Source organism: Platichthys flesus, chromosome 15, assembly GCF_949316205.1.
Source record: "Platichthys flesus chromosome 15, fPlaFle2.1, whole genome shotgun sequence".
Lineage (NCBI taxonomy): Eukaryota > Metazoa > Chordata > Actinopteri > Pleuronectiformes > Pleuronectidae > Platichthys > Platichthys flesus.
In genome coordinates this window covers 13,188,907-13,204,057 of record NC_084959.1, presented here as the reverse complement: position 1 = coordinate 13,204,057, position 15,151 = coordinate 13,188,907, and the positions used below count along the sequence as shown (strand labels likewise).

The 15,151-nt window shown below is 40.0% G+C and overlaps 1 protein-coding gene across 3 annotated transcripts in view; it reads right to left on the bottom strand.

Moving 5' to 3' along the window:
• Positions 1-819: 819 nt before the first annotated feature.
• ltbp3 (latent transforming growth factor beta binding protein 3) overlaps positions 820-15,151 on the bottom strand; it is a 35,247-nt gene continuing 20,915 nt past the window's right edge. The window contains exons 12-29 of one of the 3 annotated variants that reach the window (XM_062406352.1): positions 14,003-14,131; positions 12,926-13,057; positions 12,714-12,842; positions 12,425-12,544; positions 11,721-11,843; positions 11,446-11,568; positions 11,132-11,251; positions 10,070-10,198; positions 9,573-9,743; positions 9,351-9,431; positions 8,702-8,830; positions 8,450-8,587; positions 8,226-8,366; positions 4,941-5,069; positions 3,251-3,412; positions 3,079-3,168; positions 2,810-2,938; positions 820-2,153 (exon numbers count right to left, since the gene is read on the bottom strand). In XM_062406352.1, coding sequence (XP_062262336.1) covers positions 2,002-2,153; positions 2,810-2,938; positions 3,079-3,168; positions 3,251-3,412; positions 4,941-5,069; positions 8,226-8,366; positions 8,450-8,587; positions 8,702-8,830; positions 9,351-9,431; positions 9,573-9,743; positions 10,070-10,198; positions 11,132-11,251; positions 11,446-11,568; positions 11,721-11,843; positions 12,425-12,544; positions 12,714-12,842; positions 12,926-13,057; positions 14,003-14,131 — 2,327 coding nt within the window. In that variant the 3' untranslated portion in view covers positions 820-2,001. The remainder of the gene's footprint in view (positions 2,154-2,809; positions 2,939-3,078; positions 3,169-3,250; positions 3,413-4,940; positions 5,070-8,225; positions 8,367-8,449; positions 8,588-8,701; positions 8,831-9,350; positions 9,432-9,572; positions 9,744-10,069; positions 10,199-11,131; positions 11,252-11,445; positions 11,569-11,720; positions 11,844-12,424; positions 12,545-12,713; positions 12,843-12,925; positions 13,058-14,002; positions 14,132-15,151) is intronic. The other 2 variants (XM_062406353.1, XM_062406354.1) reach the window with 2 other exon arrangements.

Here is a 15,151-nt window from a genome sequence, read left to right as displayed (position 1 = left end):
TAGCAACACAAAGAGGCCACAAGATGGTGGTGTTCTACAGCTGGGTATTGTCTTCTGTGGTGAAAAAAACTGAGCTACTACTTTTTATTATTTGTAACTGCTGTAGTTCTCTGATTAAGTCACACTGAAGTCCCTCTCCACACCTGTACCTGAGGAAAACCCTTAACGCTAAAGGCTGACGTCCAAGGTTTTGGTGAAAACAAACCCAACCCTCACTCCTCCACACGTCTCACTGCCCCCAGACTACACAGAGATCAGCATTTACCCTTTAATTCCTCTGTCAGCATTGATAAACCTGCACTGAATCAGCAAGCAGAAAGACACATGCACTAACAGGATGACTTAACACAATCACAATGAGCTTATATAGAAGAAAAGAGGGCATGTTTAACTACCCTTTCTGCTTCTTCTTCTGTGGTAGATTTGTAAATTACAGTTATAAGCAAAAACAAACTCCCTTGTCATTCTGTAGAGTTGATCCTTAGACCAGGCCCAAGAGTCATCTTGGGAAACATTTAAATTAAACAAATCTAGATTTTCATTTGGAGCTGCACCAACTTGCTCACACTCAAAATATATCATTATTTTACATCAAGATCCATTTCTTTTCTTTCTTAGAAACCAACAAAAATGTTGAACAATTCCTGGATTCACCAGTGATCCAGAGCTTGACGCAACCTTTACAGACTCTTCCTTGGGTCATACGCCATTCCCTATATAATATCATGGAAATTGTAGATTAGATTTAGCTTAATCCTTCTAAGTACCAAACGGAAACAGAAACTCCTTGGCAGAAGTAACCATGACGCAAAGTGAAAATGGGTTTTTAAAATGTTTTACAGCTTTATTAAAATCAAAAACGGATATCTCTTTTAAAAAAGTATGCAGAACCTCAAGTCACTACTTAGTAGAAGAGTCTTTGGCAGCAAAGTGACTTCCATTTATCCGCTGCACCATGAAGGCCTCTATGATGGAGAGCTGCTGGGAGTGGCGTGGTGCTTCCAGCAATTTGTCTTGTCTCTGCAGAGGCTCTGTCACCGCTGGCTCCTCCGCCACCTCCCTGTCTGAATTATCTCTGAAGCCACAGTATGAGTGAACGACACAATGCTCCGAAACACAAGAACAACAAAGACATGACTGGTTGAAAATCATCTTTTTTTAAATTCAATTCTTCTCATCGGAACAGCGTCTTTGGTTTTCTAAATACTTTGATTCAGCATTAATGTCAATGAGTTTCAACGTTTCTTGGATTTCTGGAATAAGCAAATATTCCCACTACATGTATTGCTAAGTGCATCCTTTCCTTCTGGCTTAACAAAAACTTAAGTGTACATGTCAATTTATACAAACACTTCAGCCTTCTCATATCAAACAACATCAACATTAACAACAACAAGGGGTGGGACAGGGACCATTCTTACAGAAACTGACAAAATGTACAATAACACAAAAATCAAAAGTGTGTGGTTAGAAAAGTTTAGAATTGAACATTTTGTTGACTTATGGGAATGTAGAGGGAAATGTCATCATATCATTTAAACGTATACAAATATGAAAGGGGCTGCAGCAGATAACGTGGTAGAAAAATATTTCCTTATTAAAACAAGAGAGGGCTTGACATCAGCATTTCAAAGTAAGAGTTGAAAGATCAATGCAATAAGTAAATTAAAAGATGAAGAAAATTACAAAAATGCAAAATGTATACTAACAGAACAGTTTAAAAAAACAATAATTACAAACAGCTAAACAAACATATAACTTGTCTGAATCTCTTTAAATGTGAAATGGTGGGGTGAAAATCGCTTTGACATCGATATGTTATGTTCTATCATATGAGCCCTTCCTACAATCAGGCTCCGGATGAGAGCGCGTTTTGTTAAGGTTCACTGCACACACTACACACAGTCCCATGTTTGTTCTGAGAGACGGAGGTGCATGTGTGGGGTAATGGTGTGTGTGTTGCAAACTTCCGACGGGCATAAACACAGGGACACGCAGAGGTTACCGAGTCCTGCGACGAAGGCAGATGTTTGGCCGGCGTGTGGCCACGAAGCCGTACTTGCAGAAGCACTTGTAGGAGCCGGCGGTGTTGACACAGCGAGCGTTCTTACAAGGACTGACGTGTGCCCCTGGCTCCGCACACTCATCGATGTCTGAAAAAAAGATGAACACGAGCACTCATTAGGCTGTGGAAGACAGCAAATCAAACAATGCTCAATGGTGATAAATACAAGGTTGATACATAAACTAATTAGTGTTGGGGCAACTGTACGGTCCTGGAAATACAATAATCAATTCATATCACCCTGCGGTTCAAATCCTCCCCCAGCCAGTTGCAGTCTACATTCCTTTTTTTTCAAGCGGTAAAAAAAATATTTTGTGACTCCACCTTGACCTTCAACCACCAAATCTTAATCTGTGGGTCTAAGAGAACATTTTAGCCCAATCTGAAAGGATTCTCTCGAGGCCTTCTCAATATTACATCTTAACGAGACAAAAAACATGTTCACAAGGACCTTGACCTTTGACGGCCAAATTGGAATCAGTTAATCCTTTAGTCCAAATGAGCGTTTTTACAAAATTTTAAAGAAATTCCCTCGAGGCATTCCAAAGATGATGCGTTTACAAGACCAAAAACATGTTTTATAAGGTCACATTGTCCAAGACGTTTGACCTTTGATTCCCTCAAGTCATTTCTGAGATATCGTGTTCACAAGATTGGAACAGAAAGACGGCATAAAAACATAAAAACACTAGAATATTGTAGTTTTAGTCTAGTGAAGGATTGTATTCATGAAAAAGTACAAACCTATACAGCGGGTGCGTGAGTGGTCCCTCCTAAAGCCTGTGTTACATTCACACATGGTGCCCAGGTAGGAGCGGACACAGCGTCCATTTGCACAGCTACATTCATCTGAATCCTCCTCTGAGCTGTCGCCTGTTTTGGACACACAGGCAGGACAAAAGAGAAAATGTGGGATATAAGTCATAAGCTGATTTAATATAGAGCTCATTTAATTCCATATATCCTAGAATTTCATATAAAATATTGACTGCATAGATGGTGTGTGGTTCCACCTGGGTTGTAGTTGGCGAAAGCAGCGAGGAAATCCTGCTCCCCATCTGACTCAGTCTCCAGATGCATCTCACATAAACGAGTGAACATCTCTGAGCACAAGGAAGAGACATTTTTAGATTTAAGGCAAAATGGAAAAGCTGAGCGTGTCAGTCGGGACAGCGGCTTGCTCACCCGAGTGTCTGGTTGGACACGTGTTGCACTCGGGCCCCCATCCGCGGCCGTAGTGGCAGCAGCACTCTGAGTAGGTCACCACCATGCCGTTTCTGGGGTCGCTGCAGATCAAGCCCTCGTCCACCTGCAGGAAACACACGTCCTTGTGGGCTGCAGTGCGATCTGGGTTAAAAAAACAACAAAGACATAAATGGAGTCAGAATTGTGTAGTCAGAAAACCAAAACGGTACCATGCAAGCCAGTGGAGAAAATGCACGAAAAATATATAGTAGGTATATGTATAACTTTACAGCTAAAGGTAATTTCAGATGTTAACAGCATTTGAAGATGAAAAATCTATAAAAAATTAAAACATCAATACACATACACTATTTTAAGACTTTCTCCATAACTGCTGCATGCTGAGGATTTGAACATTGAAATGTTGTTTATCAAGCAGAAGTAGCAAAAACCACTAAGTACATAAAATTAACTTGCTCCCTTTATAATCTGTGTTACAGGTTGGTGTTAACAGAGGTCAGGAGCTTTTTTCCAAATATGCAGCTGCAAAAGTGCAGAAATGAGTCGGCCCAATAATACAATACATATCTGTGTAGCCTACAGTAGCTATAGAAATATTTTTTTTGAATGTGCCACACAAAATATTCCCTATGTAATTAATAGAAATATTAAAAGATTTAAGTCCATTTGATTAAGATGAAACTACTAATTTGAAGCCACAGTTAATTTGAAGAAGGAACCGTATTTAAAATGTGATTATCCTTAAAGTCTTATCAATGAACATCACTTTACAGTGTTTCGTATGTAGAGTATATATGTTTATGTGTGATAATATATACAGGGTATACATCAACATGATATTTATTAGAGGGGACGAGCTGATCACCTGAAATTCTAACCCGAATGAGTTGCAGTGGGACAACAATAAGTTGATGTAAATGCTCAAAGCCAGATCTCTTGCTATATCTTTTAAACAGACCAAAGTAAAACATGGGTGCAGTATTTAGTGCTGTTTGATTTACACTGAAGCTGATTCACGTGTTGCATTCACGATGACGACATAAGGGACAATTACACTTCCTTGTTTTTCTATAATTGTGAAGATATTCTATAATAATAATAAAAATAACATGAGTATTACAGTGTTCAAAATCCTTCTTGTGTCTGCTGCTTAATGTGTGTTACGCTGTTACAGCCCTGCAGTGTTAATTACAGATATAAAAGCAGCCATGATCATGACATGACACGACTGTGAATCTTTATCTTACATCAAAATTAGCGTTCATTCTCCACTAAATGAGCAGCTTTTAAATGCATTCTCTGACTTCTCTCTACCAAAACAATAACATTTAAATTAAACACTACACAGACAAAAGAGAAATATGCAAAACATTCAGAAAAATGGCTAAAATCACTTTTGCTGACACTGATCATACTCTGATATCGTTTTACCTGCAAAACCTTGTATATATTTAGTTATGGTATCTTGTTTTGGTATTTAGCAATTAAGTGGGTGAGAGGGGAAATGGTGTAACACAAAAGCACTACAGGCTGCATGGGGACACAAATTAAGAAGAATTACAGAGAGCAACATGAGTGGCAGATGTCGACGTAAGCCCAAACTCATTTTGATCAGTCAGGCTCAGGCGAGCTAACGCTAATTGGTTTTCTAGGTTTTTTTTTTACCCACCGTCATAGACGCACTGTTTCAGCGCTGCACTGAAGGTGAGGGGCGGGTCGCAAAAACAGTGAAAGGAGCCGGGCGTGTTCTCACACCTCCCATTCTTACAGTACGAGGGGTCCTGGCACTCATTCACATCTGCAAAGGGCACCACAGACACTGGTTACAGTATGAACATCTGCTTGGAGCCAGCTCTGGTTGGCAGGTGGTGGAAACAGTAACACAAGCATCAGTGCAGTTGAGTTCAAGTTCAATTCAATAGTCCTGAAATAAATTCTCCCACTGTGAAGTCTGCAATGGTCAGGTTGGGCTGTTGGATGCAGCATATCTTACACTCGTTGCATTGTCCTGTAATGTACAGTGTTATTGTGTCCACCACCTTTATTTAAAGTCGTCTTCCTGTATAGGCCTCTATCATACATGTTGCATGCAGGTTATTTCCCTCCCCTGTATAAACTGAACTCTTGGTCATGCACTGTACAGCTGGTCTGTAGTTAACATGCAACCACACTGTGCTCCATGCATAAAAAAGAGGGCTGCAGGGTAAAACAGGAAGCTTGGCTGCAGCAACACATCAACCGAGGAATCTGTATGTGTCAAGATGTTTGCAGGCAGTTTGCAGAGAAAATGAAGGACAACGCCAAGTAGGCAGGTGTGGGCTGAAACAGAGCAGGTACTTGGATGAGGATCACTTCTGTACGGGGGAGTGAAAGATTCAATAGACTGATGTGGTGTTTATATTTCTGTTGTTGTTCTCCGTTTGGGTTTATTTAATATACTTAAAGTGGGTCTAGTAGGGTTCATACTTATTTAGCTAACAAATACATAATTATTAAAAACTACACACGCTGATGAAAAAAGACTTAGAAATGCTCTTTGAATGCAATGAAAATTAGCTCCTTTATATTTTGTTTATTCTTAAGCCACATATTCTTCCCTCTATATTTGTTGCTTTTATACTCATACTTTTGTTGATTTTGTATTAATAAAAATCAAGTCAGAGGTCTAAGTCAGTACGGTCATTTTCACTTTCATTCACGCCCTTAAACTACAAATCCAGAGCTTTGTGTTTCCCAAATTAACACTTTAATGTCCAAAGCCTGTCTCAATGGGAGATGCTTCTAAGCTCATCAGTGTCTGTCCACTTTTCAATTTTCTTGTCATTCATACATGCCTCGGTTGCTGTGGTAACGGAGGCATCCACACTTTCTATTCTCAAGAATCCAGGACTCATCTGAAGACATGCTTAACACTGGCTCCAGTTTTTTTTTATGAAACAACAACTAGTGCCACCACAACTCCTTTGTTCCAATGTGGCGCTCGGCCAACCACACCTCACCACCACATGGCTTCAGGGGGATACTGTACACCATTCCTACATATCAAGCCTTTCCAGGCGTCATCCATCATCCAGCAGGAGGAACCCAGCTGTGCTGCCGGCATCTCCGCGCTCTGACCCTCGTACGGCTTACAAGGGGAGAGAACGGCCCTATCAAAAACTGTAGCTACAGATCTGGGGCCTGTTACTCAGCGTATACGTTACATCTGGTTGCACTCAGCTCCATGTACCACTCCGGTTGTAAATAAATCGTGTGAAGCGTTAGAAATCTCCGTCACAAAACCGCTTATATATAGAATTTAAAACAAGGTGAGTATTTTCAGATGGACTTAGAATTCTCAGAGGGGCAATTTAATATTTTTTTTACTGCACAAGCCATTCAGAGAACAAAGACGGTAAATTACAAGAGCAACTAATCACTTATTGTTAAAATTTGATAACATGTAGGACTTCATGAAGCCTGAGCTACTCTGTGGGGTTTTAAGACTTTCTGTTTATTAAAGTCAAAGTAAAGATGAGGACTGAACTGCATTTAAAGAAACAACACATCCCGTGGTGGTCTACGACCTGTATGGAAAACGTATTTGAGGGAAGTATAAAAAAAGGGTTGATGAAAATGGACGTGAACTGAAGAATGTGACTGAGAAAATGGATCTGAAATGAAAAATTTACAGATTAATCGTTGAATGATTTGATTAATTTAAAGCTGATTTGTTGTGCTATGATGAAAACAGAACTACATTTGATCATTGTCCACACCTTGACATTTTATCATTTACCTTTCACTACACAAGATCGCCATTTCTCATTTAAGAAAAAAAGTGGCCTCAAGGGTAAGGGTAACAAAAAAGAACTGGAAAACATGGAAGTGATGAAAATCTTTCCAAATTAATAAATGGAGCAAAAAAAGCCAACTCAGCTCAATTCCTGACCTTTTCTGCCAAGAGTGTCAGTTATGCCTGAGGACATTATTAACAAGTTTGTGGGCGCTGCTTTTGATTTATAGTTCAGTGCGAATCGATGTTGAAAATGGTAAATGTCAGTCAGGTGGTGTGAATGATGAGTTGAGAAACACAGCCCAGTTGATTATCAGAGCAATGTAGTTTTGAATAAAACATCACTTAGTTTATCAAATCAAATGACAATACATCACTCAATTTTTCAATTCCCAATTTTCATCACCTCCATTATTTTCATTTGTTTGTTACTTGCGCCCCTGAGGCTACTATCCTTGAATAATATATAGCTATTTTGTGTTGTGAAGGAAAAATGATGAAAACGTGGAATACATGGAAAACATGGTTCTGTTGTCATCATGTCACAAACTGTTTTAATCAAATCTCTCAATTATTAACTTAATTTTCCTTTTCACATCTGCTTTCAGTTCACATGGATGTTCATCACCTCTGTATTTATCAAATTACGTTTGTCACCTCCACCCCTAATAAAAATATGTTATGTCCGGTCACTCTATGTAACTTAGACCTTGATTTAAAAAGCGTGTTCTGACCTGGTTTATTTATTGAAATTTTTTATTTTTACTTAGTGTGGTTTGTGTGGTTTTAGCTCAGGATGACTATTATAGATCCTCTAACATCAACATCCTGCCGCTGCGGTTCGTAAAAACATAACATGAGTAACATTTTGGGTGATAAAAGCCCCTTTCAGCCACTTAAAATGCATGGGTAACATTTTACTTATTTAATATATCAACTCACATAATTTGTGAATTACTTCTGATCATAACAGATGATGAAGTGTTTCATTGTCCTGTTAAATATGCTAACAAAGGGTCCTTCACTGTCTTTGGCTCTGAAATCAGTTTTGTTTCCCACAAATGCAAACAGCAGAAACTAAGATTTCTTTCAGATTTTTTTTGCGTTTTCCAGGATAACCTGCCCATCGCTGCCTTGTTGCTCTCTGTAACCCTGGCACTGCACGGGGTCTGCACTCACCAGCCTGCTCCTCGGGGGTCACACAGCCGTTGCGGTCAGTGGCCAGGGTCCATGGCGGCGAGCAGATGCAGTAGTATGACCCCGGGGTGTCCACGCAGTGCCCGTTCTTGCAGTTGGCTGGGTCCCCGCACTCATTCACATCTGTCCAAAGCAAAGAGAACTCAGTGTTCGACATAATCCCACCAGTAGTTGTCAAATATGGGAGAAGATGCCAGTTGGCTCACCTGCTACTATTGCCATCACACACTTCTTCTTGTTGGAATCTGGAGTCCAGGGACGTTTACAGTTGCAGTAGAAGGAGCCCTCGGTGTTGACGCAGTGGCCGTTGGTGCACAGAGACTCGTCGTGGCATTCGTTCACATCTGAGGGAGAACATGCAAAAGCGGAATCTGCGATGAGGCCTCTGCAACACTGCTCTGTGTTCAGCGTGAGGATCCACGGAAGTGTCATGTGTCCCTGTGTATCCGCTCGCTCACCAATGCACTCCAGGAGGTTGCCGTCGTAGTAGAAGCCCTGCTGACAGTAGCACTCGTAGCCCGGCAGCGTGTTCTCACAGCGGCCCTTCTTGCAGATTTCATCAGCAAACAGGGAGCACTCGTCGATGTCTGCAGACGATAAAGGAATAATCTGTCCTCAGTACTTACAGAAAGTGATCTCATGAGTCACGACAATGGTAAAATTAGGAACTGACAACACACAGTATTTAGACAAGGTTAAGTACAATTGCAGTATTTAATTCAGGCCCGACTGTGATCATTTGAATGTTTAGAGCCCAATCGATATATTGATTGGCTGAAAATATGTGATGTCGTTATCTACGTTTATATCTTACATCGTTTATATCATAAGACTTTTATTTTACAGATTAAATAATGCAGAAAAGATGTACATTTGTATTTAAATTAATTGTATTGTAAGTTAAACGTATTTGGCTGTATGTGTGTTTGTGCAGTTTGTGCAGTTACTTATAATGAAGTTTATGGTTAAACTGTAAAATACTAAACCTCAATTTCATTTCTTTGTCCCAAGGGTTTGACTATGACATCATAGGAATCATTGCCAGTTATTTTTTTTATATATTTGGCAGACAATATATCGATATCATAACTTTGTCAAAATATGCACCATGGAAGGCAGGCAGGCTGTACTGGAGTCCTTCTTCAAAGTAGAGACCCTGTCCGTTTGGACACAGGAAGTGGAACTCGGCTGGGAAAAGAAGACCAAGAGGATTTTAATAACCACCGCATGAGATATAGATACAGTCTATGGCTCAGGATGACCAATAATCTTCTGTGAGACTTGAATGTGAGTTTATTTGAATGTGTACACAGTAGAGAGTAAATGTACCAGAATGGGAGACAGGACAGGGGTAGATCTCACAGTGGTCTCCCCATCCCACTCCGATGGAGCAGCAGCACTCCTGCTTGCTGACGTTGGTGGCCAGGACGCTGTCGCAGAACACGGTGTCGTCCAGGTTCAGGTAACACTCCTTCTTCTCCTCCATCAACACATGAACAGCTGCGGGAGCGAACATGGTGAAACAGACCCGGATGATTTAGCGTCTAAATCCAGCGACTAGTCTTTATCTTTTATCTGCATTCCGAGTTGATCTTCATTTTAATTTACGGCTCTAACAATCTAAACTGGGTCAGGAAGAATACAGGATTTGGTAATTTATGACTAATCATTATAATTGATTGGCTTATAGGCTTCAGATGTGGTTTACATTTGAGCAGAAATGTTCCGGGTTTGGGACAAGCAGGGATCAGATGTTCAGGCCTGGTTTAGGCTCCGGGATGAATGAGGGTCAACAGTAGAGCAGGAGGGAATCCGTGCAGGCTTACCCTCACAGCTGTGTTTGTCCTCTGAGAGGATATAACCAGGGTTGCAGGCGCACACATACGAGCCCGGTATGTCCTTACATGAGCCGTAGGGCTGGCAGAGGAATCTGTCTGCCCTACATTCGTCAAAGTCTGAAAAGCAAATCACACAGGTGGCTTCAAGACCTGGTTTCTACCCAAACAGCACGTGAGTAGCAGACAAATAGGTTTTTTTCTTTGGCAAAGTAAGAAAACATTTTTAATATATAAATATTGACCAATGTTGTTTTGTTGCATGCACACTTTGGCGTTTTTATCTTTATTCAAGAGCTTGGTCTTTCAGGTTTTGTAATGCTTTCAGTCAAAACCCTGCGCTCACACTCAAAAGGCTCCTGCTTGTGCTCAAACTGCTCTTGCACTTTTTCTGTACGGATGCTCTGCTCAAGTTTCAGCTCTTTAACTCGTGCTCAGAATTTTTTGTACAAAGTTTGAAACATCTGCTCTTGGTTTTCGGGACAATTTAATTTGTCAACACTAGACCTGGCATTCTGTTGGTTGGGGAACTTTGACAGACTTGTTGCACAAAAAAAAATCCAAGAGCCACGATTCACACACGAGTGGCCTGAGTGCTAGGAGAAGGGCAGGAAATCTAAGTACAAACAGGGGCTGTCTTAGTGCAGGTGCAGGGTTTTGAGTGAAACATTACAAAATAAACAGTGAAATGAGTTCTGCTCTCAAACTCATATAGAGATAGGATAAAAAAACGCAAACTGTTATTAGTTAAAATCCCACAATAGAGATGTTTAGATAATAATGAATTTACATTTTTTACTTTATTATGCAGAAAATAAAACAATTCATTACAGAACTTTGTAAAGAAGACAAAGACAAAATGGGTCTTTCACAGTAACATCAGCTCCCTAAAGAGTTGAATGAGATGTTGCAAAGTTAAATACATGGATACAAATTAAGATACTGCGAATAAAACAAACTGCATATGAGTTAGTTACTAGTTGGTGGCAGAGCGACATACAGCACATGATTTTCTAGTAAAGGTCATGACCTTAAAGGATGTAAAAGACTGACCTTCGCATCGCCTGCCTCCGACGAGCTTGTAGCCTTTCTGGCACTCACAGTGATACGAGCCCATGCTGTTGATACAGTGGCCACTCTGACAGTTTGATGGCCTCTCACACTCATTGATATCTGGAAAGGGAAGGAAATTACTACATAATATAAACTATTATGTCGGAATGTGAAGCACGTGTTGAGCAGTTTTGGAGGTTTTCTTTAACCTGTCACTCACTCTTTATGTTTATTAGTTATCAACTGACATAAAAGAAACGTATTACTTTAAGGTGCTAAATAATTAGCATATTGGTTTGTGGAATAACTCCTGCCTTCACAGTGGCTGCCTTCCTGTGTGCGCTGGTATCCTGGGTAACACTGGCACTGGAAGGAGCCTTCAGTGTTGATGCAGTGGCCGTTGGCACACAGCCGCACGTCCTCACACTCGTCAATGTCTGATCGAGAGAAAGAAAAGAAGAAAAAAAAGCGACTTCTTGGATGATTCAGGATTCATATTAGGGACCAAACAGCCATCAGGTCACTCAAGTGCATTATGAACAGCTTAATCTGTGTACTGGGGTGAAAGGATTAGATAAGAACTTCTCACCACTGCACCCTTTGCTGTCTGCTAATGGAAGGAAGCCCTCGTTGCACAGGCACCGGTAAGTACCGGGGAGGTTCTCACAGCGGCCGTTAGGACAGATGCCAGGCTTCTGACACTCATTAATGTCTGGTGAAGCATCAGGGAGGAAAGAGAGGAAAAGAAATCACACATTTGTTGTATTTATTAGCTTTTTTCTTTTTTATTACGTCCACCAAGGAAGTTTTCCACCTCTGTCCATTTGTTTGTTAGTTGGTTTGTAAAAAAGCTACTGGACAGGTTACCATGACACTTGATAGAGGGATGTAATATGAGTCAGGGGGTGAATCCAATAAATCTAAGGCACGTTTAAGGAACTGATATCTATGGATTTGTTAAATTTGGTGCAGCTTGATTGACTTCAAAGGGACTGATTATGAAAATATGCAGTAACATATGATATCTAATATCATATTCATCTTGTACTCTGCAAACAACCTTTTCTTTTCCCTCTACAGTATGTTGATCTGAGATGTTCCTCTGTAATAAATCCCAACTATTGGCAACATTTAAAAAAATCTGTCATGATGGTTTTCACAGCTTTGTAGATTAACATCAAGATACCATATATCGTACAGAACAATACATATGCATATATATATATTGAATCTGAATTTTTAGCGCGATAATCACATGGGTTAACACCTATGTAGTCTATGGTTAACTCTCACCATAGCAGGTGCCGGATCTGGCCTCGTGACCAGGCAAACAAGGAACACACTCATAGGAGCCCGGTGTGTTCTCACACTGCTCAGTGGGACAGGTGTTGGGATTCAAACACTCGTTTATATCTGAAATGAGGGAGAAAAGGTTGAACACACCCTTGTTTGGACTGACACAGACACACATGCAAGGCACAGATTCAGGTGTATGATAGTTGCACACACATAATGAGTGTTTTGTCAGTGGAAAGCCTGCACACTAACATCCATGGTGTCATAATAATCAGCATCTCTGTACCTTCACAGGCTGGGTGACGATGGGACTTGCTTCTAAACCCGCTGTGACAGTCACATTTATAAGAACCAGGCAGGTTTTTACACTGGCCGCCGACGCCACAGATATCCTGCTTAGAGCACTCGTCCAAATCTGCAAAACAGTAAGGATGAAGCCAATGCAGGTTTTGATATCTCTTAAAAATAAAAACATTGAATTAACTCAACTGAACGCACCTATGCACTTGAGTCTGCCGTGCTGCACCATGTGTTTATAGCCCTGACGACAGAGACACTTGTAGCTTCCCTCTATGTTGACGCAGAGGCCTCTGCCGTGGCCACACGGCTCGGACTTACATTCGTCATCATCTGGAAAAACAGCAGAGACGAGTGATGTAAATACATATCGTGGAAATTAAGTCAATTAAATCCAATAAAATATGCAAATGTGCAGATTTAAAATCAAGATAAAAATCTTTTAAAATAAGAATAGTGTCTTTTTAGAGATGTACTCTGTATTGTTTTTTAAAAAAGGGACTAATTAAAAGACATGACGTTCTGACTTTTAGCCTCTAGCTTAGGTCAAACTCTTTAAAATACAGAATCCTACACTTTCCAACACAATGCAACTTGATAGCACCTTTCTTTAGACCCGTCCCCAAACTGGTTAAATACCAACACGTTCCAAGCTTCACAGCCCAAGGTAGTAATGGAGACTTTCTGCTACAAACTTTTTGTCTCCGAGCCCAAGCAAAAATATATTTTCTCAAACTTAAGACACACAACTGTTTTGGCAGCTTGAGTAGAACGTCTCTTGTTCAGTAACCTGACCTCTATGTGCGGCTACACTGAAGCTAACTATTCATACAGTTGAATAGGAAACTAAAGCTCCATTAAAAGCTGTTAAATCCCACATAATCAATTATAATTTCATTCTGGAGGCCAAAAAGGTAATCAACACTTTTAAAAACCATGCCCTTATGATGAGGAACAATAATAGCGATATCATCACCTATCATTTTTTTCTTTAATTTATCGTCCTTGTCATTCATCTATTTTTGATTCAAACAAAATATATATTCTATATATATTATTAAATGTAATAATATTTTTAAGTAAGAATTTTCTAATTTAAGTTGCTATCTTACGTATCCATCAATGACACAACACGTTTTCTTGGAACAAACAATAAAGCAAAACAAATAAAATGTCAGATTGAGATTGACCGTTGTTTCCCAGCATGCACAAGAAATGACTCATCAGCATCCCATCCCTGCGACTCATCTACCGAGCGCCTCCACCATCGTCTCTTACCCTCACAGATGTTCCTCTGCGGGTTCAGATGGTAGCCAGGGTGACAGTGACAGATGTGGCCGTTCAGGCTGTTCTCACACTCGCCACGACCACAAATGTTCCTGCTTAGTCTACATTCATCTGTCACTGCTTCAAGGAGGGAACACAGAGTGGACCAGCATCATATATATATACACACATGCATATATATATATGGATAAATATATTGTCATTAAACATACACTGTATATAGACAAACAACATCCATGCAATACCTAGGCTCTGCTATTTTTGGCCATGTTCACACTATTCAAGATTTGGAAGGACCTCTGAGTTTTTCACATCAGGGCCGTTGACAGGTGTCAGTCAGACAAACAGAGAGAAGCTGTATTAGATTTCTTCAGCAGTACTTTCTAATAATCATAAATGAAAACACAAGACAAGTGTTACAGACCAGAATCTGAAATGTGGAAAAAACGGAAGCCTGACTGATTTAGAATTTTAGAAGCCAATTCCGATAACCGGGTTAGAGCGTATAAAATATCGGATACAATATATCGGACGATATATACATTAAAGTGTTTTTAAATGTAATTGAGGCTTGATATTGAAAGCTTAACCATAAACTTGATCATAAATAACTATGAATTAAAAGAAAACTCGAATGCAACGAAATATGTAGAGCTTGAATTATGTAAACAAATGAAAACAAAAATGCACATCTTTTCTCTACTGTAAAATTAAAAATAAATAGCTTCGGAGCATATCAGCAAACATGAACGATGATACCAAAATGCTCCTATCGGCTCATGTTATCAGCAAACTGATGCATTGGTCGGGCTCTACTTTCCAACACCAACCAAAAGGGACAGTGTTATGATTCTGGTCGTAGTTTAGTGTCTTTTAGGAATTTTCTTTTTTTTTTTATGGAAATGAAATATGTGTCACATAACCTGCTGTAATAATGTGTTTATGGCAACACTTGCGTCCGTAAAACACAAAGCAGAGTGTGAACATGGCCTGAAGGTTGGTTCATGCTTCATGGTTGAATGCCGACGACATCCAAACTGTCCCAAAGCATCCGTTAACCCTGAGAGAAGCATGCGTCAGAGTAGATTTAACTTCATGTCAAACTGAGCTCTTTTCAATTTCTGATACTAACTCTAGCAA